Below are 25,609 nucleotides of genomic sequence, written 5' to 3' on the forward strand. Positions count from 1 at the left end.
TTCCAAAATGGATGGTGAACCTTACACACATTAAATATATGTCAAATGAAATCAAATGATTAATTAATTTGACTTTATCAGTGAATTTATTTAGTTTAATGGGTGTTTAAATATGTTACTAAATGAAGAAAAAGATATTAAAGAATATGAACACACACAAGTCTGTGTTACTCAACTAAAATGCTCTGCTATTGAAACAGTATTGAGGGTATTGAGAAATACAGCATAGGGATTCATGTGATGACACTTAGCCTAGAAGTAATTGTCTTGGGACAGATTGATCTAAACAAAAACTTTGAAATCAGGATGAAACCAGTTAAACTAAAATTTTTTAACAATGCCATTTACGTATTAATTCAGAACTTACATATAAGGAAGCAATCACTCTTCATTTGATCTCTTTATACTCAAGGCAGGACATAATAAAAAAAAAACTAAAGCAAAAATCTATTAAAAAAATTATATATTTTGTTAGAAAAGGGAGTAGTTGTTTTGTTTAAAGCAGTGACATGTCATTTTCATCTGATATTATTTTTCATCAAAGGGAGTCAATTTCAATGATATATTCAAACACTAGAGGGCGCCAAAGTGTCTTTATGATGGCAAATAATGAAAAAGTTCATAGGGTGATAAGTAAAAAAAATGTGGGGCATGGTTTGGTTTTAATGCGCAGCTGTCTTTGGTCTTATAGTCTTAAAAATAGTTTACTAGTACTAGTTGTTTGTCACATTAAATTACCAAGATATATATGTCAAAACAATGAATAGGATATTAATTCATCCTTTAGCTATTCCAAGTAAATATAGTACTTGTGCTAGTTACATTCAACACAGTATGACTTGGTAAGATATGTTTAATAAAAAATGTATGAAATGTGTATAATTGAAAGATATTTGTCTAACTCTGAAATTATTGAAACTATTGACACACTATGTTTTTGCACTGATAAAACAAGTGTTGTTTTGCTGTGGTTTATTTAGACACACTTTGTCCAAGTCCTTCATGCAATTTGACGTAATGTTGGTGAAATATCTAAAGAAAACGTAATTTCCTCTAAAAACATGTTGAAATACGATGTTCAACTTGTTATGAATTTTTGTGTGTACGTGTTGAAGTTTTGTCAATTGCAAAACAGTGAAGAAAATTTAGAATAGTAAAAATATTTTTAAATGAGAAATTCAGACTTTTTGAATTGTAAACTCTGCTCCATCCACTCCCTCGTCCTATTTTCATCATTCCTGTAGCTGCACGGTATTCATCCGCGGCCTGTTTCCAGCAGATGTGCTGCCGCTGCTGCATGAGTATCCTTCCGCCGAGCCGGTGTGCCACCACAGCCGCAGCACGCGCATCTGACGGCCCACTACAAACAGAGCTTTCATCTCAAGTAGAATAATTTATCAGAATTTGTGTTAATAAGTTAGTTTATTTTTATTAACAAAAGTTGTAGCGGTCGTGCGCTTTAGGCGGCGGTGTTTGTGTGTTTTATTCGGCTAGTCATGGCTGACATCGACAAACTCAACATAGACAGCATCATTCAGCGCCTGCTCGAGGGTGAGTATTAACGTCGAACAATGACAAAACCTAATACACCTGAGAGAAATAATACCATAAATGTTGTTCTTATTGTATATGTATTTATTTGTTTGTCTGTTTTAGCTGTAACAGTCATATTTTTGGTTGCTGAGGTGAACTAGCAGGGCTAGCAAAGCATTAGCTATTTTCCTTGACATGTACGGTGGGGTTTGGCCCAAAGTTCCCTTTCAGTTTTAGTTGGTTTTATATATGGGAATATTTTGTGAAGTTTGAACATTCGAGTATTTGGCAGTATTTGTAGGTTGTAGTTTGCTCGTTTAGAAGTGTTTCCTACTTACTAGAATACGAACTCTGTCAGGGATTTCGGTTCTTTAAACACTAATAACATGCAAAGTACACTACACGTGTAGCTAGCAATGTTATATTTGACACATTTTTTTTTTACCGTCAAAGCGTCGTTTACGGGGTGACGTCATACAAAGTTCCATTAGAAAACCTGGAATTTGTTATTTTGTTAATGAAGTCCTATAAAGTCATAACAACAATGTCTGTGCAGTACATTTTTTACATCCATTTATAATAAAAAAAGACTGAAATGTATAAGGGGTGTTAGGTGTGTAACTGTAAATTAAATTTTCAGGGATTTGACCTTTTTCACTTTTGTGTGTATGCAGAAATTACTTATCAATGATTTATGTTAGGAGTCTGTCAGTATTACATGCTTTCATAGTGGATGTATGTTAATCATGTTAATTTAAACAACGGAAATGGAACATGTAGAATAGCAAAAGTTTGGGAATTTTAGAAACTTTCCATGGTAATTACATGGGAATATATGGAAATGGTGCCACACAGATGAAGATAAGTCAGATGTTAAGAAAGCTAATGTTTGTATTTGATACAGTTTGTATAAATAACCCAAAAAATTCCTTAAGTTTCCAACTTGGAATATTTCCAAAATTCCCAAGCTTTGGTGCATGCTTGTAAATGGTGGGGATGATGAGTTTATTTCTGGTTATGCATTGTACAGGGCTTAGACTTGATCATTTTGACATGTATTTGTAGTGCTGCATTATAAATCGCATGCGATTGTCATGCGCATCTCGTCAGTAAATCTGGTTCCTTGATTAGTAATAAATCGCCATCACCTGCTTTCAGATGGCGCAGCATTTACTACACAAAAGCCCTGTCTCAAATGGCACACTCCAGACTTGTGGTCCTCCTCAGAGTCCACAGTTTGATGACATCGTGTAGTTCAGACTTTAGGGACCCTTGATGCGAGTCCACGTAGGTGCACCGGAGTCGTATTTTGGCACAGACTCGAGCATCACGACGGAAATAGGAAGAGAAGTTGCCTGTCAGAATGAACTTCTCCTTCCGTCGTTTGATTAGTCTAATTGCTCTTTCGCAAGGACTTCTGGGTTGGTAAAGTGCGTGAAGCCTGGTGCAGTGTGGGCTTCACCGAAGACCGCATCAAGGGGGCAAAGGGGGTGCTGATGAGCACACTTTGAAGTTTAAAAATGACAGATGGGACACCATAAGGACTCGTAGACCCTTGCGAGCACGAACAATTTAATCCCACGAGACCGAAAGTCCACATAAAGTGCACCATTTGGGATAGGGCCAAAGCCGTAGTTCACTGACAAGCTGGGCCATATTTAACCATACATCGTTTTAATAAAGGTGATTGTTACATCTCGCATGAGCCTTTGACTTGCATGATAACATGAATATGACTTTGTAGAAAATACAGAGATATTCACTGTATATCGTCATTCATTCCAAAATTACTGGGATATGAAGTTTGGTAAATATCGCCAAGCCCTTAAATTGGTACAATGCTTCTGGAACCACGACAGCTGAAAAATTGGCTGTAGACTGTTGTGCTTTATTTTGACAAAAAAAAAAAACATTCACACAGGCATCTGTTTGTTTTCTTACATTATTTTGTGGATATCTAATTTACCTGCTACTAAAGCCCTCAAACAAAGGTTGTTTTTAGAAGTGCTGATTGTACATGTACATATTTTTATGCACTTGGCACATGCTTTTATCCAAAGTGACTTACATTGCATTATAAAGTATGCATTTTTTATCATTACGTGTGTATCGACCTAGTACCTCGTAAACACACAATTATGGTATTGCTGAAGCATCAGATTGCTTTATTTTTACGATGTGCAAGAGTCTTAAGGTAGCTGAGCTCTATCACATGTCAGAGTTCATACTGCATTTTATGTTTTAAAATAGTGTAACCTGTTTATGCTTTTTAATATAGCATTTCAGTATATATAACGTTGCCTCTTACATTGTCTAAGTTTTCTCTGCTTCAGCAGAACAGTGCTTGAATAAACAACAGTGTTTTAATAATTAAACATTTTGCAGAAGAACTGTTTTGAGTTAACTCTCTTTAAAGGAGCACTGTTTTAGGGCCAGAAACATTTTATTTATATGGGCTGATCTCACGATATGCTATACACCTCTCAGCATTTCTTCGAAACCTCTCCCTGTTGTTTTCCATCTTGTCAGCCAATGGCATCACCTGCATGTTTATTGCTATACAGCCTTGAAACCTGGCGAGGATACGAGGCGTGCATCTTTATCTGCTGCGCTGGTATTAATACGGCTGTTCTCTTGGCAGTCTGTTACTGTTATGTAACCGCACACCAGTTTCCGACTCATAGTTCATAGGCGGGGAATATACAGAGCTCAAAGACTTTTGGGTGTTCACAGATTCATGAATGGTTTATGATCAAAACTCTTAGTAATTGTCTGATTGTCTTGAATAGAGAGGGTGTTGCATGTTCTATAGGACACTCGCCCATCATTGAAACATGATTGTCATACTTAGGCTTAGATTAAGCAAGGATTAGGTCTTCGTTAAATTATGATATTTTAGAAGCTTTTATAAATGTGACATTACTGGTGTGCATCTTGACACAAATGATGGTTAGGGGTGCACCGATAAATCTTGATATACACTAATAATTAGGGCTGGGTATTGGCAAGGGCCTTACGATACGATACATTGCAATACTTTTTCTTATTGAAAATGTAAAAAAATTAGAGCTGAATTGTTTTTCTTTCATTTTTTTTAAGCCAAAATGTTTCCACACGTCGGCTTTGAAAGCTGCAGGTGTTTCTAAATTTTCTGCCATTTTCTCACTCCCGCTAACTTCTGAGATATTGGACGAATGGCCGTATATGACAGACAACTGGACAGTGAAAGCACCGGCGGAGGAGATCGTTTGACAAACACAGAGGGATTTGATGAATTAAAAAAAAAATTGTAATTATAGTAATTACTTTTGCTCCTCATTTAACAGATAAACCAGACTCGTGATTAGACTCATTGTACTTAAAATCTTTGAAAAACTGAATATACAGAAACATATAGTAGTAATGCATTACCAATAGGTAAGAGGATAGATAAATACTGTATTAAACCTCTCTCGCAATAGTTACACAAATTGATGTGTATTCATATCTGGGTACACAGGTATGCATTGCTTAAAAGAAGTAGGAAGGTGTAGCTTGAAATGTCTGTCATTCCAGTGAGTTTTTGTGTGCCGATTTGCAAATGATAATGCAACGACTTCATCCTTACACTTACACCCTGTCCACACCGGCTACAACCTATGACGCATTATGATGCACTGCACCGGTTTAAGTTTACACTGTAGTTTAAAACATGTACCATCCCGCCCTCTTCCAGTAACCAGCATAAAGTAGTCCTGAACTGCAGTATTGGGCTGCGTCTCTATGTGCCAGTTGCTCAAAACAAGTGTTATAAATAGAAATGGCGGGCAGTAACAGGGCAACACAGGCAGGGCTTTGACTGTTCCCTGGAGCTTATGTGTCATAAAAATGAAATGGATGTGGCACGTAGGAAAGTGACGAACGGGAGAAGGGGATGCAAGGCCGATCCGGTCTGCTGTGCATATTAGACTTGAATCCTCTAGGTTTCTTTGATCCTTCTCAAGTAGGACACATCTGCAGATGTTAGATGACTTCAGTAACGCTAACCTACTTCTGATCTCTTTGCTAAAAGTTTCTGGTAGATCACAGAAAGTCCCTGGTGTAGATGTAGAAAGCTGCATTACAGAGGATCAACTCATTTCAGTTCCTGAGTGCAGTCTTGACTTACATACAGCATTATGCTTATTTGCCTGATTTCTCTTGGAAGATGAGATTGAGTTACAATTCTGACAAAAATGGTTTAAGTAAAAACCCTGTATTGCCAATTTTGTGCATTCTGCTGGGTGCAGAGTGCTCATGGGAGTTGTAGTTTCCCAGTGTCGCATTGTTTATCATTTCGCATAACTTTTAAGAAAACTACAATAAAAAAATTTAATTCAACCTGCCAAAGTGGCTAGTGGGGTTGGCTCTTACCTGCCACAGCAGAAATCTACCCGCATTTGGCGGGTGTTAATGTCAAGCCCTGCTTGCAGTCTGAACTCGGCATAATGCTTCCCCTGACCATCGAGCGCCGCTTATTTAAGTAAAGCACACACATAAAGAATCGATTCAGGGATTTGTCTAATATTAATGTTTAGCTTTAAAGAAGAGTGTTTAATAGCATAAGATTTTGCGGTGGCTTTGAAATCATGAAAGTTTACTGACCGCGTTGATGTATTTGTACAATTTGTGATTAGACGTGATTACAGTTATGAAATGTTTATTTGTGATGTAGTATATTTATATATTTTTCTGATGGATCAGTCAAAGAGCTATCTTTGTTTGTGTGAATGCAGTGAGGGGATCAAAGCCCGGCAAGAACGTCCAGCTACAGGAGAATGAGATCCGTGGGTTGTGCCTGAAATCTCGTGAAATCTTCCTCAGTCAACCCATCCTGCTGGAGCTTGAGGCTCCATTGAAGATCTGTGGTGAGGAATACACAAAAGAATCTTCTAATATCATAAACACTTACCCATTTAAAGTCTCAATTATTTAAATCATTCGTGCATTGAAACGCAATTACTAAACACAAAATTAAGCCGTGTCCCACTTTTTAAATGCAACCATGTTATTTATTTAATTTGCTTGGGGTCCTATTTTGTAACCCGAACATAAAATTATTTTTAGTTTATTAATTGAAATGTTTCAGATGTTCTGTGAGATTTGTGTAATCAGTTTAGTTACATAAATAATGTGACTTGATGATGATGATGATGTAATCACGCTAAATAGTGCAAAACACCAAATGAGATGCTCTCATCGCCACAGGTGATATCCACGGGCAGTACTACGACCTTCTCAGGCTCTTCGAGTATGGAGGATATCCACCTGAGAGCAACTACCTGTTCCTGGGGGACTATGTGGACCGAGGCAAGCAGTCTCTGGAAACCATCTGTCTGCTGCTGGCGTACAAGATCAAATACCCAGAAAACTTCTTCCTGTTGAGGGGGAACCATGAGTGTGCCTCCATCAATCGTATCTATGGCTTTTATGATGAGTGTGAGTATTCACTTGAGGATCAATTGATGGGCATATAAGTATCACATGTGGGCTGATGCATACATTTACAACCTTTGTTGAACATTTAATAGTGTTGTTATTCAAATAAGCTCTGGTTACATATGTGTATCATTGCACATCATTTACTGTAAAGGAAGCATCATTTATACATGGATAAGACACAGTTAGGACACAGTGATGTAAGAAGTTAGCCTGTTGTTGAGTTTGTGCCAATCACAAACGTCTCAGGAAGTTGATGCAATAACTCAATGACATAGACATTATTTTCAACAGCACTGAAGTCAAAAGTAAATAATACAGAAAGCTTTTCCATTCTGTGAATATCTTTATTTTGTTTGAATATTATAATCACTAATCCTGTCTGTACACAAGGATTTGAAGTGTCGTGCGGATATTCAGGTTAAAGGAACAGTATGTAAGAAATTTATATCAATTAATCATAAAATGGCCCTGATATGTCACTAGACATTAAGAAATAATTTTCATTTCAAATATTTATATCACTGACAACAGTGGTCCGGCCAGGATATTGTCATTTAAAAAGTGGAGTTGCAGCCCTCAACTGATGTTTATGTTGTCATTTTGTGTATTGGCCACCAGCTGTGTGATTGCAGTACCAGTTTTAGCCACAAGTTTTGTGATTGCAATACCAGTTTTGGCCACAATCCTACATACTGTTCCTTTAATATAATCCAGTGCTGAGACAGATTTTGAATTTTTTTGTTAAACTGTAAATGGAGCAGGATTTCACATGATGCTCATTCTGTGCAGAGGCAGTGATGTGTATTTTTAGCATGCAGCTTCCCTGCAGACCTCTTTCTTTATTTAAGCCTGGAGTATAGTTTGCGTATGCGCACTTATACACGTAGCCAGACATTCGACGCATTTGCATTGCCTCTCCTGGCCTTTATACTACATACATTTGTACATGCATGCGCGACCTGCACGTGCAAAGTGTGTTACAAAAATCAGGCAGTGCGTTGATCCTCACATACGTGTACTTCAGGCTTTACACTGTAATGGCTTAATACACAGCAGTGCTCATTTTAAAATAAGTCATGTGTGTGTTTGCTGTCCAGGCAGGAGACGTTATAACATCAAGCTCTGGAAAACCTTCACTGACTGTTTCAACTGTCTGCCCATCGCCGCCATTGTGGATGAGAAGATCTTTTGTTGTCATGGAGGTGGGTGTGGCTCCGTAACCAGAAGAAGATGTAACCGAGAGCTTTCCACCTGCCAAAAAACACAGACTATTTAATATTTATATGCAATGATGACCATTTCAGTTCACATTAGGGATGCTCATATCAGTTAATTTTCCCGACCGACAACCGTAGCTTCTAAACCGAACATTAACCGTTAACTTATAAGATTTTAATATGAAATTGTCATTGAGTAAAAATACAGTTGACGGTTGTCTGTGAACTAGTAAAAAGAAAAGATTTAATTTGAACGTGCAAACAGCAGCGACAGATCAACAACAGAACCAGGATTCATACATTATCAGATATTCACGCAACATTACCTTATTAAAAAGCACGCGATCAGTCCAGAGGATTAATATCCAAAAAGGGCAGATTGCAGGATGCTTTTCAGAAAGTGTTGCTTTTGCGTTGTCTTTCTCCGTTTGTGCAAAAAGAGAGATGTTTATGGACAGGGTCAGAGGCCATCAGCGAACGTCTGTCCGGATGTGCGCGAGACGGACCGCGTCATCTTGCGCGGACACGCGCGCGTCTCTGTCAGCTTCCAAACACGCATACAAATGATTCTCATACAAATTATTACTTTATCAGACCGTCAGGGCAGCAATAATTTGTGTCATTTACAGGACATTCACAAATTAAAGATAGAAAAGTGGCGAAATGTCTGCCGGCTCATGACGACACACACCATTTATTAACAAATATTTTTTTATTTTAACTGATAATGTTAATCGGTCATAAATTCTTACCTTCGGTTAACGGTTAAACGGTCAATGTGAGCATCCCTAGTTCACATGTAGACCTTAAGGGGGTCGCTCACCGGATGAGAAGTGCCGCGTGTGCCATGAATCTAAAAACAACACAATTTCTATGAATGCACGCACAACGGCGGCAGCTGTCCGCTGTGACTCTGGATGCTGTTCAAATCCCTGTCGCGCTACTCGCATATTTTAACATTATCATCATATTTGTCCCAAATGGTTAGCGATTAACATTGGCTGCTATTGTATATTTTGCATTTTGAAGTAGACGTTATCTACTTCAAAGATACCCGTAGATACCCCGTGGTGGTTGTGTAGTTTATAAGTTGTGTATAAGTTTCTCATAGTTTAGTGTAGATATACTTTAGCCTGCTCGTAATGTTGCAGTGTTTCAGAAGAGCCAATCATATCATTTTCATGCTCTACACATCTCAGAAACACTACGGCTAACCCAACCAAACCATGTCCCAGCGCGATGCGCACCTCTCACATGCACATCATATTGCTTAGTTAATTTGTTGCGTGTCGCTGCACGCATCAGAAGGTTTTTACGAAGGCAGTTGAAGGGGAGTGGTCACGCAATTGATGTCTCTCCTTTTGAACTGCGCTCCGCACATGAGCCCAAGTGAACCGCACCTCTGCAAGCCGGCCAGGGCACGATTAAACAAACTGCACCTGGCACAGTAGAGAGCAATCACACTAGTCAAAGAACCAGGATTTGGGGTCAAACGCATCCGGGCACGATTTGTTTTAGATAGTCTGAGTGCAACCTTAGTGTCAAATGTGATATCTATATAGTCCATATTATTTTCATCCGTTCTAGAGACAAGTGTTTTTTTAATGGCTTGCATGCCTACTTCTAGCTTTTTTTTTTGTTGATCGCATAAATATAACCCAGGGTTTATAAATGTGCAGTGGAAATCATGAGGAATTCCGAATAAATAGTGGGAAACATGAAAATCTAGTTTTTATCATTTTTGCTGGCTTATATCTGTATCAGCATCGGTTATTGACTAAAATGACTTATTACCAATTATCAGATATTACCAAAAATCCATCTCTAGCTTTACTTAATGATTCTTTTACCAAACTAACCACAAATTCCAATACAGTTTACAGACTACATCACATAAAATAGATCCAAATATGAAACTAACATTTATTTTTCTTTGTGATTTCGTGTTGTCCTCAGGCCTGTCTCCAGATCTGCAGTCTATGGAACAGATCAGAAGGATCATGAGACCCACAGATGTTCCAGATCAGGGTCTCCTGTGTGATCTGCTTTGGTCTGATCCAGACAAAGACGTGCTGGGCTGGGGAGAGAATGACAGAGGTGTGTCCTTTACTTTTGGAGCTGAAGTGGTTGCCAAGTTCCTCCATAAACATGACCTGGATCTCATCTGCAGGGCCCATCAGGTAAGTTTGTTGTTGTTTTTTTAGGGTCAACAGAGTTTCTTTTAAATAAAGGAAATTCTTAGAATTTGACTGCTGCGTTATTTTGCTAAAAGCTTGTAAAGCGCTAATTTGGCAAACAAATCACATGGCGCTGGGTCTCTGATCTAGTTTTGATATGCTACAGTCTTATTCAAACAAGAAAACAGATCGAGCCACAGTGGTAAAAGTGTGACTGTATTATTATTTATGCATATTTGCATTTTTATTAAGTCCCCCACTAAGTTTATAAATCTTATATGAAATATCATCTGGTCATGTAATTTGACACGTAAGATTGGTTGAAAAAATGCTGACAAAAATATTACTCTTTGTATTATTATAAAAAAATTGAAGGATAAAATGAATTTCACAGTGCAGGGTTTTTGGAATATCATGGAATTTTGAAAGGCATATTCCAGATATTTTTTTTTAGTTTGCTGCATTAACTTTTAGTTTGCATTCATCAAAATGTAATCCGCTTGTTAAAGGCGGGGTGCATGATCTCTGAAAGCCAATGTTGACATTTGAAATCACCTTACCAACATGCCCCTACCCCGGGTGTAGGCAAGTTCGGTCCTACAGAGCCGCAGTCCTGCAGAGTTTTGTTCCAACTCTAATCAAACACACCTGAAGAAGCTAATCAATGTCTTTAGGATTTAGACAGCAGGTTACATTATCAGTGCTTAGGCTAAAAAATGCAGGACTGCGGCTCTCTAGAACCGAACTTGCCTACCCCTGCCCTACCCCAAGAGAATCTGGACCCTTTTTTGATAGACCCGCCCCACACACACAACCCAGGAACTATGTTGTTTAGTAGACACACCCCTTACTGCTGATTGGCTACAAGTGTGTTTTGATAGTCGGCCCGACTACCTTTTTTAAAGTGTTTTTGTGCAGTCCACCTTTAGGTTGTGATGTAAGGAATGCCATTTCCAGGTCCAAGCCTCTACTGATTACTGCTTATTAATTTCACGCATTTAAATAAAAAAATATGAACTCACGGTGTATACTACATTATCAGGCTTATGGCATCGCTGATCAGGTCATGAAAATTCAGCTTTTTAGTCAGGAAAAAGTCAGGAAATTTGACATTTGGCTTAAAGTGGAAACCTTGACAGTGTGAAAATGCGAAAAAAGCACAATAGTAATGTGTATTTAATATTCATGTAAGTTTAGCAGAATATTAGAAATGATGTTGTGAGGGCCCAGTTTTGTGACATCTGAGGTTTGATTACACAGAATTTAGGATAAATTAATAAGGCAACATTTTTATCAAATGTAATGTTTTGTTTAATTTAAATTTTAAGTTTGAAATTTTTTATGTCTTTGAGGGAGGGGATACAATGGGATGCGCCGTACACAAGGGGGACTGCATGCTGAAAAGTTTGACAAGTGCTGGTGTAGTTCATCACATCAATTATTTAAAAGCTATAAATACACAGTTTTGTTTTGAGACGCTTTTAATGTAAGATTTTTATGTCACTTCACATGTCATGGTCTCTTCATGTATAAATAGGATGTTTTTGGGGAGAAGCTGAGAAGACTCACATCTACATTCTCATATTAAACAAATGTCTAGTTTTTGGAAACTGGGTTTCATATAAATGCCAAAAACAGATGCAGGGCCCTATCTTGCACCCTGCGCAATTGACTTTGTCAGTGACGCATGTATCATTCGTATTTTGCACCGGCGCACAGCGGGTTTTTCCCTCCACAGACGCACGCCGGCAAACTAGGGAATGAACTTGCGCTCCCTGGGCGGTTTAGCGCAAAAAAGGAGGTGTGTTCCTGCGCAAACCATCCCTGATGCTATTTTGCAGTTTCAAAAAACAATTGCGCCACTGACCAGAAAAAACTAGTCTTAAGTCAGTGGCGCGTTGCGCGTTGTTCATTATGCTATTTTAAGGGCGCATGCTTGACCATAATGTATAGCGTGCACAACGCGCACACACTTTGCTTATCTAATCTACACAGATGCAACAGTTATTTTTGCAAATCATAAATTGTTACACTTAAAAATATTAATACATGAGATAAGGGGAATCATAGTGGTGAGAATTGTGGTGATAGTTTTTATTTATTTTGTGTGGCTGCGTAAAAAAATTATCATGCCAGTAACGATTAAAATATTTTCATAAGTTTGTTGTGTGGCTGTATTACGTTTATTTTATGTAAATAATAATGAAAATATTTTCATAAGAAACCTTAATGTATATAAACTTGATTTGTAAGTGTACTTTGGGGTTGGACTGCTTGCGTTTCTTGGCTTTCAGCGGTGAGGGTGGACGCAGCGATGTCCTCTGCTGGCGTCAGGTCCTGTGTAGAGGCAGATCCACGTCCCGTTACACGGCGTGCCCGATTTATGCTGGCAAGCTTGGGATTCCCCGTCTCCTGACATCATTGTAGCACTTGCGGCGCAACGTCCTGGGGATGCCAGCTGATGAAACAATTGTGGCTATTTCCTATCACGCCTGTTTAACCGACGCTGATTTGGGGCGGGTTTCTCCTATCCCCATACAAAACAACTTTTCTGCCTTTGACTGCTCTTACAAGAACGTCGGTCTCCTCGGCTGTGAACCGCTCCTGGCGTGCGCCTGGTAAATCCGTCATAATAATAGCAACCCGCCATGGAACTTGCACCCTTGCGTTTAAAGGGAATGTTGGATGACGTTCTGATTGGTTTATTTGACGTTACGCCCAAACCACACCTATGAATAATGAATTTACTTCAGACCAACCCCTTATTGAATTGCGCCTGACGCAAGAGTTATTTCTCACGCCGGGAAAATAGCAACAGCGCCCAAGATCCGCCCACAAACTCACTTGCGCTTTGCGCTTGGGTTTCAGATCGTTAAAATAGGGCCCACAGTCTTCAACACTTCGTCTTTTATATTTTAAGAGTGAATAGATTCTCAAATCAGCGGTCGGATCATCTATCTCTGCTGTTCCTATAGTTGCAAACATTAAACACTCTTGTTTACTCTGTTTACTTTGTTGCTGTGTTATGTAATCTCTCTAGTTCTAATATAAGATTAATTTAAGGAGGAGGTGATGTCTGGCATCGCCCAGTGTTGCTTGGCAACCATAAATAATTTGCTCCATGTTGCTCTCCTCTATTAAGCGTTCTCCCTCATCTGAGCGTTTTAACATGCCAATACAGATTGCGTTTCTATACCTTAATGGATACGTAAAGTTCAAAGTATCCACATTTGGACTTTATTCATGTGCTGATAGACTCAGTCATAAAATACTCATCATCTGTAAGCAGTGCCAATGTTCAGATGTGAGTTATGGGTTTGTCCTCTAGATGGCAGTCTTGCGTCATCAATATAATGAACAGGTAGTGAGTATGAATAAGGATTTTTAGGTTATACATGTGCATCAATGAGATCATAAATTATTGTATTACTTAGTAAATGACACAGATTCTTTATTTTCCATATTTAAATTTGTTTAGCCCCAGTGTGTGAATCCTGAAGCTCTTCTGCTTATTTTGTTCACGTTAGGTGGTGGAAGACGGTTATGAGTTTTTTGCTAAGAGACAGCTGGTGACTCTCTTCTCTGCTCCAAACTACTGTGGAGAGTTTGACAACGCTGGTGCCATGATGAGTGTAGATGAGACCCTCATGTGTTCTTTTCAGGTACCGTCTCAGTTTACAATATATCAATGCATCGTTTTATGTTTGTTTCTCTTCTAATCAAATGTATTTATTCTCTTAAAGATTTTGAAACCAGCTGAGAAAAAGAAACCAAACTCGAGTCGTCCAGTGACTCCACCCAGAAACATGGTGACCAAGCAGGCGAAGAAATGAGGCGTGCGGTGACGGAGCAGGACTTTATCATACATGTCTCACAGCTTGAGAGCCGCGCCGTGCTCTGGTTTCGGTCACTTTGACTGATTCAGAACTGTTGACTGCATCTTTTGTTTCGATTCTTGTTGTATCTTTTGTCCTTTTCACATGAAGTGGCCACTCTGGTATTAGAGGGGTGCGTTTTAGTTTCATTGAAATGTTTTTCTTGGAGACACAAAATGGCTTTTATAACCTAAACTTCTTCAGGATCTCAGTTCCAAGCAAGCTTCGCCCAGTGCAACACATGGCAACGCTGTCTCCTTGTTTATAAATTTTGGGAGAAACGCTGGAATTTTAAAATGTTTAAAATATTTGCTCCTTATTGCTCATTCAGACCACTTTGAACAATGAAATGTTTTTACTTTAGTATGAAGCAAACAGCACCTAAAGCACCTATGTTAAGTCTTGTATGATTTCAACTTTAAGCACCTAAAGCATTTTTGCTTTTTTGATTATTTTTTTTACTTCTGACTGTGCCATGAAATTTGATATTTAGTTCACTTCAGTCAAAGTTTTTTTTTTATGTTTTACAATGCATTTGTCATTATTTTGTATTATAGTTCTTTTAAAAGTTTGAAGGCAGGATTGAACCGTACGTATGTGGATGTATGAAATAAGTCTGGAGTGTTGTATGAACGTGTGTATGTATGTGTGATTTTAAATGAAGTCAAGATATATTCAGGTGGTTACCAACTAAAGGTTCAGTCGGATATGTTTATCTCTGTTTTATCTTGTTTGTTTTTATTAAGATGCCTTGTATTCTTACTCCATTGCATCTTGTACCACCAGTTAATTCATGTTACTCGAGAAGTTTTCGCATTATGGGCATGTTTGATTGATTTCTCTCTAAAGGACTTTTTTGTTGCATGCATCTAGTATTAGAAATAGGACGCAAGGCTTTCTCAGGGCATGCAACATTCAGCATGTCTTCAGAATAATGTAGCTCCACATCAGGTATATCACATCAGGAAAACTTTTTTCGTGCAAATTTCTACAGTATTTCATATTAATTCTGTTCAACCTAAACCCACTGTAAATATACAGGAGTTGTTTTGTTCAGTCAGGGCAATAATTCACAAGTTTTCCACACTTATAAATAATTGTTATACTTGCGAAATAAATCAAATGGAGAGGTGAGAGATTGCCCACTGTTGTTATTCAAATTCAACTTGAATTTTTGGATATGAGTCATATTTACATGTATTAATCCAAAGTGACCCGTAATGAGCGTGCATTCATCATTTTTCACCAAAGAGTCCTCATTTGAAAGTTCTCCCACGTGAAAAGTTCATTAAATACACTTTAAGTATACTTAGTAAAGGTACCTTTTTCTCATGCTAATTTTGTACCTAATATACAACAAATACGGAAAGAGCTTATCCTTGTCCCAGACTGAAATGCATGCTTGAGCTGCTTAATTCACCTTGGATTGACATATCTTTGTTTTGTTTTAAAATGCACACCAGTTATATATATATATTTTTTTTGGTAAGGTGTGTTTGTAAAAACTACATAAATGTCCACATAAAAGTTCTACCTGAAGTAGAACTTTACTTTTAATTAGTATATGTTTAAAATCTACACTTTTATTTAGCACAAAATAAATGTACTACAAATGTTCTTGCTGTTAAAGCATGTTTTTAGTAGATTCAGGTATTTATAAAGTCAAAATAGTAATCATATATTTGCAAAAAATATATAATAATAAAAATAATAATTGCAAAACAAAAGAAAGCTTTGCAAATGAAAAATAAATAATTGAGGAATAACAAAATACAAAAAAATACTGTATTACAAAGGAAGAATAACATTTACAAATGTAAATAACACAGAGCAAAAATAAAGACTTTACAACTAAAATAAAGATTTTACATATTTACTTTTTTGTAATACAGTATTTTTGCACATTCAAATTCAAAAATCAATGACTGCTGTAAAATAAGCTTAAGGATTTTGATGCTTTTAATCTCTGCAACACAACAATGATTTTGCAAGTCAACTAATTTATTTGCAAATCTTTAATTTTGCGTTTTAATCAACTGTGTTCTTCACTTCCCATATGGCGAAAATATGCATTTATCTGGCCAGAAATATATTTTAAAAATATATGCTAAATATATTTTGTAGAAAGTAATACTCAATTGAATATATTTTTTAATGTGAAAATATATTTAGTTTAACCTTCATATGTCAACATACATTTCAAAATGTATTTCAAGGGCAAGCAAATACATTTCTTTTACGTTCCATATGGCAAAAAAGTATTTGGCAAAATATATTTAAATATATGCTAAATACAAGCTAATTTATAAAGTATGTTTTTGAAGTTGAAAATATATTTTATTTCACTCTTTTGAAAACCATTATGTTTATAGGTTTGTAACATAAAGTAGACTAGATATATTGTAATGCTTTAAAAAAAAATATTTAAAAAAATACAAAAAAATTGCCAAAAAAATAAATCGGTAAAAATATATTTTTTGTAAACATATTCAAAAATATATTTCACCAAATATATTTTTGGCAATTTTTTATAATATTTTGAAATATATTTAAAAATGTATATTAAAAATATATTTTTTGGCCGTTTCGCTTTGTGGCGCTGTTTTGACGTGTGGGCGGAGTCAACGGATTGGGGCGTGCTTCGTACGTCATCAGCTTGCGTCGCAGATTCAAAGACCCATGTAAAGCCTACACACGACCAAACTGACTCGTTTGGTTTTTACCACAGATTTACTTTCTCAAACGGATATGTTGCCTCACCCAGCGGTATTTCACCTCCCATGGGAGATCAACGCATTGACAGATGGTGCATCCGTGCGAACGTATGGCAGACTTACAAGCTACAAGCCAGAGGAGTCCAGAGTCGTTCTTAGCGCCCAGCAGTCATCCAAAAAGTGCCAGGTGTCTGTACGAACAACATTTGTTGAACCTTTCAATCCCATATTTGGAGCTCAGTATCTTGTTCTTGGAGAGATTGAAAAAACTGAGGGTGTTAGTGAAGTTGTGTTGTGTGCACGTGCTCTGAATTGTGTTGATGGAGTAGATCTCGCATTAATGCAACGAGCCATTACGGAGCAGAGATGCTTTTTTGAGGAGAGAAGACCTGAGAACAGTGCGCAAGCTTCCCAATATGAGAGTCCTCATCCCCCTTAAATGTAACAGAAACGATGTAATGATCAGAAACCAGAGCCACTGAAAGAGAGTTGCGACAGTTACTTTAATGGAACAGATTTACAGCAATGTCAAATCATGGAGCCTCTTAAAGTTCCCGGAAGTTATTGTAAGCCCCATAGAGCTGCAGCAGAACAGATGATTCTGATAAACTTTTAAAAGGTTTTAGCACATAACACGTTAAAAGATTAAGAATGTATATTAGCACTACATCTGAATCAAATCACTTTGTGCATCAATGTGTTGTTGTGTGGATTATTTATCATTATTGGGCTGCATAGTGATTAATCGTGACTAATCGTTTGCACAATAAACGTTTTTGTTTTCATCGTGTGTGTCTCTGTGTGTGTGTGTGTGTGTGTGTGTAATTTCTACTATAATTGTGTATATATAAATACACACACATGCATCTATATTAAGAAATAATTACATGTGTATATACATTTTTATGTAAGTATAAATGCTTATTATATAAATATATTTTGTTCCTAAACTTAAACATGCGTGTGTGTGTGTGTGTGTGTGTATTTATATATATACATAATTATTATACACAGTACACACACATAAATGATGTAAACAAAACTTTTATTTGGCAAACAATTAGTCACGATTAATCATTATGCAGCCCTATTAAATGAGTAGATTAGGGGGTGTTTTAAAGGGTCATGAAACCCATCTATCGTTTTGAAAAAATTGCAACCTAAAGTCACCATGAAAGGGAAGTAGCGATTTTATTATTTTCCCTTCGGTGACATATATCCGAGTGAAAAGGCTTCTGAAATGAAAAAAAAGGTAGGGCGGGACTTAAGTTCATCCTTGGATCGTTTGAAGTTGGGTCATGTTGATAATTGCTGCAATCTTTCGCCAGACCCCGCCCAACCTGCCGTACCATCAAATACAAAAACAAATATTTCTCTGGCCAAAAATATATTTTAAATATATGTTAAATACATTTTGTAGATTTGGAAATATATTTAGTTGTAACTTTTATATATCAACATAATATTTCAAAATATATTTCAAGGGCAAGCAAAAAATAATTTTACATCACATATGGCAAAAAAATTTCTTTGCCAAAATACATTTTAAATATATGCTAAATCCAAGTAAATTTTTGGGTTTAAAATAAATTTAATTTGAACCTTTTTAAAACCTGTAAACAAAGTTTTTCTTCAAATGCGCCTTAAATATTTCCTTGGATTTAAATACATATATTTTTGAATGCTTTAAATGTATATAAAATATCTGTAAAAATTATTTCGGCAAATATATTTTGGGATTGTTTTTGTAGTTTTTAAAATTTTAAGATATTTTTGCTGTATGGGATATGACTGGAAGTAAAGAGAGATGGTTTCGAAGTATCATTTGACTTTTTTATTAAAGATTATAAGGGCACATGAATACAAAACAAAACAAAACAAAACAAAACAATGAAGCTCACAGATTGCAGACATTGTGAGAAGAAGGAGGATGAGTAGGCGGGGCAATGGATATTTACGAATACTTTATTTTTACCTGTGCATGATTCAGAACAACCTGACAAGTAGATACCCTTAAATTAATTCACCATAAATAAATCCTACCTTATATAAACACTCTGTTTCAATAACAATACACAAGTATTTCATCAATTCAGATCATTTTAAACAAACAATACTGTATAGAAAATCTCTAAACAGTATTGTTTGTTTAAACTGATCTGAATCAACTACTGATTCATTTATAACATTTCTTAAAAGATCAATATGATTTAGATTTTCTGTGACAAACGACTCAAACCCTTTGACATCAAGTCAGAATTATCTTTTTTTTAAACCCTTTTCACAATGTGAAAACTGCAATACAACCTTTAGATATAATTTCTTTAAAATATAAAAATTTTTATTGACAAAAATTTTGTCATTACTGTCTACAACATAATTACTTTCACATCTTTCAACTGTATATTGAGGTACCTGTGTTTTTACTTCGGCCTTGTACTATTTATATATCTGACCAAAGTCATTTATTCATAAAAAAATTGTTAGAAATTAAGGTATACATGTAATTCATACATGCAAAAAACTTCATAACACTGATGCTCACTCAGTTTATATTAAAGTTAAAAAAAATTTTTTTTATGTTTGACGTTGTATGACTATAAAGTAGCGAATTAGTAGTTTGGATATCTATTTTGTTAAATAAGATCACTTTTAATAAGTGCTTAAGGAATCACAAAATTTAATCTTTTATTACAATTTAAATATTTTTCTGACCACATTCCTTCGGACTCGATTCCCAGTAAATGTATCATCATTCTTATATGTTGTAAAGTAAAGACTTTCAGCATGACATACAATATCATCTAAACACTACATACCTTACAAAAAAAAACATTACTGGTGTGCATCATAAGACAAAACAATGGCACTGATATATGTTAAGATATGTCAGTAAGAGACGTTTTGAAAAGAACGCAGCTCATTTTAGTCTCGACTAGGATAAGCCCTGTCCGGGAAAAAGCCCCAAAATGTTCAATGAACACGCCACTCGCATGATTTAATATTTTATTATATAAACAAATACATTCTGTATTAAAATAAAACAAAAATGTTTGCAAAGATTTGATTCAAAAACAGATCTGTGCAAATTAGGTACAATTCACAAACCCCACTGTAGTTTCTCTAGCCCATTGTTTTGAAATGGATATGCATTTACTTTTCATAAAAGAAAGCGCAACTGTCGTATAGTCTTCCTTGTAAGAATTCATTTAAAATGCTCTCATACCTAAATATCAATCCTTACAATAACAGACATGTAAATCAGTTTATCACAGAGAGGTCAAACTGCATTAGGAATAATGTTTTACTGTAATAAATGCCTGTTCACATTTACACTCTTGTGGGCAGATTGGTATAAAAACAGTCCGACTGAGTGAGCAGATTTCTATTGCTTTAAGATTTCCCTATGAATGTCCAGCACTTAAAAATGTATTTATAACTGATGAAAAATGCTTATGCATAAATGGCACCGCAACTCAAAACCTTTGGAATAAAACAGCATCTTATAATGCACAGAAGTACAGCAGCTATTGAGGTTTCAATGCAAAATTTTTTTAAAACAAAGTCTATAGGCAATGTGGTGATCCTGTGAAACAGTGTCCTTAAAATCAGACCTGCTTCATTAGTTTGCATTAAATTAAATCTGACATAATGCTATTACATTCCTCTGGTTGTACTGTATTCACATGCAAACAAATGTAAAAGCTACATCATCAAGTTGTAATCTTAGTGTAAGAAATGATTCACCTCAAATGTACATTTATATTCATACGGCATCTGTTGCCCTATGTTTGCAGATTTTAGCTTTGGTCAAAAAGAAAACCCCCTCAAGTCACTGCAGACGTTTCCACTGAAAACAGTAAAAACATCAACAATACAACACAGATTAAACCTTTATAAATCACTTTATAATTTATAGAGGAATCGTTTCTTCTTATTTTCACACATGGGTTGCTTGTTTTAATAACCTGTGAGGAACACCCTGATTTCATCACAAAATCATACAAGTAAAAAATAAAGATGATTATTTTAAACCGATTTGCATTTCAACATATATAAAACCCATTGTCATGAAAATGCCACAATGCAAATCATTATGCAAAATAACTGGATCTTATCCAAATAAACATTTCAATTTTTGCGATGAATATTTGTGAACTGCTGTGCTAAATCGTGAAAATGTCTTGTTTACTGCAAGTGCGTATTGCTGCTGCAAAACTCTTCAGATCGAATATTTAAATGACATTATATGATGAAAATGATGATTGATGACATCATGTGAAATCCTGCTTCATAGATGGACTGTAAAATGTTATAAAGCATCAGGAAACATCATTCAATGAGTAGATACATTAAAAACTGATGACTGATGAAAATGGCCATTATGTTTTAAGAACTGAAACTTAATGAAAATGCTTTCATTTACTAAATATGGTTTTAATACTGTATGACTTACTTTTGTCTGTAAAACATTAAAAAAAGTCTTTGCTTAGCAGATTGTTCTGCATACACAAATGTGACATTAAACCAATGTAAACAAAATACTTTATCACACAAGATACGTACAGTATATTTGATACTTTAATCATATTTTATGATTCAGATTCGCATGTCATTTATGTTCCACAGAAGAGAGAAAGTCATACAGATTTGATCTAAATAATGGTGAGTAAATGTGAATGTGTGTGAGGAAGGTTGTGATCGTTTACTTTAGAAAGTAGCGTCCAAAATGTTTGGAAGAAGAACGCAGTCATATAGTAACAAATATTACAAAAAAGTCCTTTCATTATGAATTTTTTCCAGTCTAAAGTCTTTTCTAAATGCTTTATAAACAGTACAGGACTTCTTATTCCAAAGCATGATTGACAGCTGTCACATGACTGTGAAGAGACGTCCAGCCGTGTGTGTGTGTGTGTGTATGTGCCCTGAAAGACTGTCGTCTGTCATTGGACCTCTGCCATGCTATTGGTTATTCCAGACATGTTGGAGACCACTCATTGGCTGAATCTCTCTGTCAGTTGACTTTGGGTGATGTCTGTCTGATGCACGGCGGTGAAGGGAGTTAACTGTCTGTTTATCAAAGCGAGGTCTCATTGGTGTGCGGTCGTGACGTCTCCTCTTCTAGAAGAGCGATGCGTTGTTTCAACATCCGCACCTGCGTCTCGTGTCTCTCCACCATGGCGATCATCTGAGACTCCAGCTTCTTCAGTTTGTTCTGATGTTTCTTCTTTGCTTTCTCATACGCCGCCACCAGATTACTGCATAACACAAACACAACATCAACATACTGGTGTTTAATATATTTAGATAAAGTCGAAATGTAAACAAATAGTTTTTAAGTCGGCAACTACAGAAACTTTTCTTTTCTTGGTGAGCAAACATTTTTTCAAATAGTTTTAACATGATATTAAAGTAGTACTTAATAACATTTTATAAAAGTTGCATTTGTTAACACAACAGCCTATATGATATCACAATTGAAAAGTTACCAATCCTACTGCATTAACTAATGTTAACCAAATCGCAGGATCAGAATCACACTGGAAACCCATACGGCAAAAAAAAAATATTTTCAAATATACAAAAAAGGCATATATATATATATATATATATATATATATATATATATATATATATATATATATATATATATATATACACACACTGAAATATATTTACAAAATTATATTTTTCAGCCATTTTATTTAAATTGTGAAATATATTTTAAGAATAAATATATTTTTTAAGCATTTATATAGACGTTACATTGGAAGAAAAACTTAACATGAACATAACATGTTTGAAAAGATTAAAATTAAATAATATAAATATAATTTAATTTTTTATACATACTTATACATTTGATACATAAAATCATATTTTGGCCAGGAAGAATATATATTTTTGCAGTATGAGTTGTAAAAGTTGAAATGTATTTGTTGCCCCTAACATACATTTTGAAATAGATCTGTTAAAATATGAAGATTAAAAATAATATATTTTCACATTCAAAAGTATATTTAATTTAGCTATTTTTTTCTGTCAAAAATTAATCACGATTTATCACATAAAAATAAATGTTTGCATAATATTTTTGTGTGTGTGTTGTGCGTAATTATTATGTATATATAAATACATACATACAATATATATTTTTAAGAAAAATGCTTTTGTGTATATATATTTTTTGTGTATATATAATATAAAATGTATCAAAATATAAATAAATATATATCTACATGTTAATGTTTCTTAAATACATACATGCATGTGTGGATGTATTTATATATATGCAAAATAACATCACACAGTGCACACACACATATATTATGCAAAAACAAAATTTTATTTTGTATGCAATTAATCTTTTGACAGCCCCAAAAAAAAATGCCATATGGGAATCTGCAAAGCTTAAACTTTTTTTAAAAATAAAGTATTATTTGTTGTTATTTAACTATTATTAAATATAAAAAAATATTTAATACATACTAAAAGGACTAAAAGTGTTGTGTAAATGTAAGTGTGTCGTGTTACCTGTTGGCTCTTTTCAGGTCATTGACAAACTCAGCAGACTGTTGATGTCGGACTTCACTGCTCTTTGTTAGTCTTTCTAAAGCAGTGACCAACTCCTGTACACGAGCCTTTAACTTCTTCTCTCTTTAACATAAAAAACACAAATGTCATGACTGTTAATGTTAATATTTTTATTTGTTAAACGCATCAATGTGCAGCAGTATAAATATGAATATGATGTTTGACCTCCTGAGGGCGCTGCTGAGCTCCGCCGCGAGATCGCTGTCATTCAGACTTCTCACATCAGACAAACTGATCGCAGGAGAATCACCAGAGTCCTGAACAAACACACACAAACAGACAAAGACATTTATAATCTTACAGATTTATAATCAATTAAAACTAATCTTACAATCATTAACATATTTTACAATTCTGTGCTTTAAAGTACTGTAACAAAACTGCTTTACCAGTCCAAACACGACGTTTGTTAAACCGAAAACCACCATGAAATTATCAGATGTTCACTATTTATTAACTTGACATTTCATAGATCAGTTTTATTTTACAGGTCAGAAAAAGAGAGATGGAAAGATGCGAAATCTCAGAGAAAATGTGAAATAAAGGCGTGTAAAAGTTTAAAGATCCACAAGGGGGCGTCTGTCTACCTGAATCCCCATACAGCAAAAAAATTATTTGGCCAAAAATATATTTTAAATATATTCATTCAGTAGAAAGTAATGCTCAATTAAATATATTTTTAAATTCGGAAATATATTTAGTTTTAACCTTTATATATCAACATATATTTCAAAATAAAAAATACATTTTTAATTTTATATCCCATATGGCAAAAATGTATTCTTTGCCAAAACATATTTTAAATATATGCTAAATATAAGTTAATTTTATAAAGTATATTTTTAAAGTTAAAACTATATTTAATATGTGCACAGGTTTGTAACAAAGTTTTTCTTCCAATGTGGCGTGAATGTATTTCCTTGGATTGAAATACGGTAGGCTACATGGAGGGCTATATTTAATTTTTAATGCTTTAAAATATATTTATTTAAAAAAAATATTTCAAAATATAAACAAATATATTTTTGGGTAATTTTCTGTATATTTTAAAATATATTTTATATATTTAAGAATATATGTTTTGCCGTATGGGTTGGTCTGACCTGCATGCACACACATCTCACACTGTTATTAATGGTTTTACGAATAAGAGCTGACATAAACCCTTTTGGGAAAATGTGATTTTATTGTTAAGAATATTAATGGTGACTTGTAAGAGATTACCATACTACCAAAAGCAATTTATTTTCATAATAAATCTGATTCTTTTGTTAGCAAAATTTATTTTTCACAAATCTGAGATAAACCCCATAAAAAAATGAAACTTTATATTGATTCAATAAGATTTTCTTTAAAGCAAAAGGCACTGAAAATGTTGAAAATTTTGTAATTGATTTAATATTTTATTGTAAATCTCCCCTAACATATTTTTGTCTTTGTTATAATATTGTTTGTTAAGTGTTTACTTGATGATTGTTGTCAATTCAATATATATATTTTTTTATAAATAAGAGCTGACATTAAGATATGACCTCACACATCCTCTGATAAGACAGACTATCAGAGATATAACATAAGAAATGAAAGATGTTTTTATACATACAGTTTATCTAAAGATGAGCAGATTTTCTAACCGGGTCCACAGGTTTGTGTTAAGATTACATTTAGGAGCATTGCTAAGGATGTGTCTGAGATATCCTCACTAAACTAGTGAAGTAAAAATATAAATCCAGACTGAACTCTAGACTAAACAGTCTCTGATTTAAACCTTATTAAAATAACAATACATGTAAGAAGTTCAATATGATATTGATGTCATTTCATTTGAACTTCTAGAGCACTTGAACCTGACATAAACACTCATACAAGCCCAGCTGTAGGCGAAGGAGAGAAAGTGAAGTAGACGAGGTAAAAGAGTGAGTCAAGATTCAGTCAGACTCTTTAATAATTCACTCGAGCTTCTGGCTGAAGAAAACACGAACAGAAATCTGCAGACTGCTTGCAGATCTTTTCTTATATTCTTAAATCTCACAGACAGA

General features: G+C 35.0%; 3 protein-coding genes across 5 annotated transcripts in view; 2 read left to right on the top strand and 1 right to left on the bottom strand.

The window, feature by feature from the left end:
• The first annotated feature begins 1,291 nt into the window (after window positions 1-1,291).
• On the top strand, window positions 1,292-15,398 carry ppp1cc (protein phosphatase 1, catalytic subunit, gamma isozyme). The gene is made up of 7 exons (XM_065251093.1): window positions 1,292-1,551; window positions 6,288-6,419; window positions 6,760-6,990; window positions 8,091-8,195; window positions 10,167-10,390; window positions 13,915-14,049; window positions 14,131-15,398. The coding sequence occupies exons 1-7, from the start codon at window positions 1,497-1,499 to the stop codon at window positions 14,218-14,220; spliced, it is 972 nt and encodes a 323-aa protein (XP_065107165.1). The 5' UTR covers window positions 1,292-1,496; the 3' UTR covers window positions 14,221-15,398.
• Window positions 15,399-16,930: 1,532 nt separating this feature from the next.
• Window positions 16,931-17,766, top strand: ten1 (TEN1 subunit of CST complex). The gene has a single exon (XM_065251096.1). The coding sequence runs from the start codon at window positions 17,011-17,013 to the stop codon at window positions 17,413-17,415; it is 405 nt and encodes a 134-aa protein (XP_065107168.1). The 5' UTR covers window positions 16,931-17,010; the 3' UTR covers window positions 17,416-17,766.
• A 2,202-nt stretch (window positions 17,767-19,968) lies between these two features.
• Window positions 19,969-25,609, bottom strand: part of mcc (MCC regulator of WNT signaling pathway) — an 84,164-nt gene continuing 78,523 nt past the window's right edge. For all 3 annotated transcript variants that reach the window (XM_065251084.2, XM_065251085.2, XM_065251086.2), the window contains 3 exons: window positions 23,736-23,827; window positions 23,511-23,633; window positions 19,969-22,234 (listed from right to left, as the gene is read on the bottom strand). In XM_065251084.2, the coding sequence (XP_065107156.1) occupies window positions 22,054-22,234; window positions 23,511-23,633; window positions 23,736-23,827 (396 nt within the window). In that variant the 3' untranslated portion in view covers window positions 19,969-22,053. The remainder of the gene's footprint in view (window positions 22,235-23,510; window positions 23,634-23,735; window positions 23,828-25,609) is intronic.

The sequence above is a fragment of the Paramisgurnus dabryanus genome, chromosome 5 (assembly GCF_030506205.2).
Source record: "Paramisgurnus dabryanus chromosome 5, PD_genome_1.1, whole genome shotgun sequence".
Taxonomy (NCBI): domain Eukaryota; kingdom Metazoa; phylum Chordata; class Actinopteri; order Cypriniformes; family Cobitidae; genus Paramisgurnus; species Paramisgurnus dabryanus.

What these genes read in the sequence shown, in the direction of transcription:
- ppp1cc (XM_065251093.1), top strand. Translation starts at nt 1,497, where the DNA reads ATGGCTGACATCGACAAACTCAACATAGACAGCATCATTCAGCGCCTG. An exon ending in GGCTCCATTGAAGATCTGTG is followed by an intron (nt 6,420 to 6,759) that starts GTGAGGAATACA and finishes TCATCGCCACAG; the next exon opens with GTGATATCCACGGGCAGTAC. An exon ending in TCATCTGCAGGGCCCATCAG is followed by an intron (nt 10,391 to 13,914) that starts GTAAGTTTGTTG and finishes TGTTCACGTTAG; the next exon opens with GTGGTGGAAGACGGTTATGA.
- ten1 (XM_065251096.1), top strand. Translation starts at nt 17,011, where the DNA reads ATGTTGCCTCACCCAGCGGTATTTCACCTCCCATGGGAGATCAACGCA.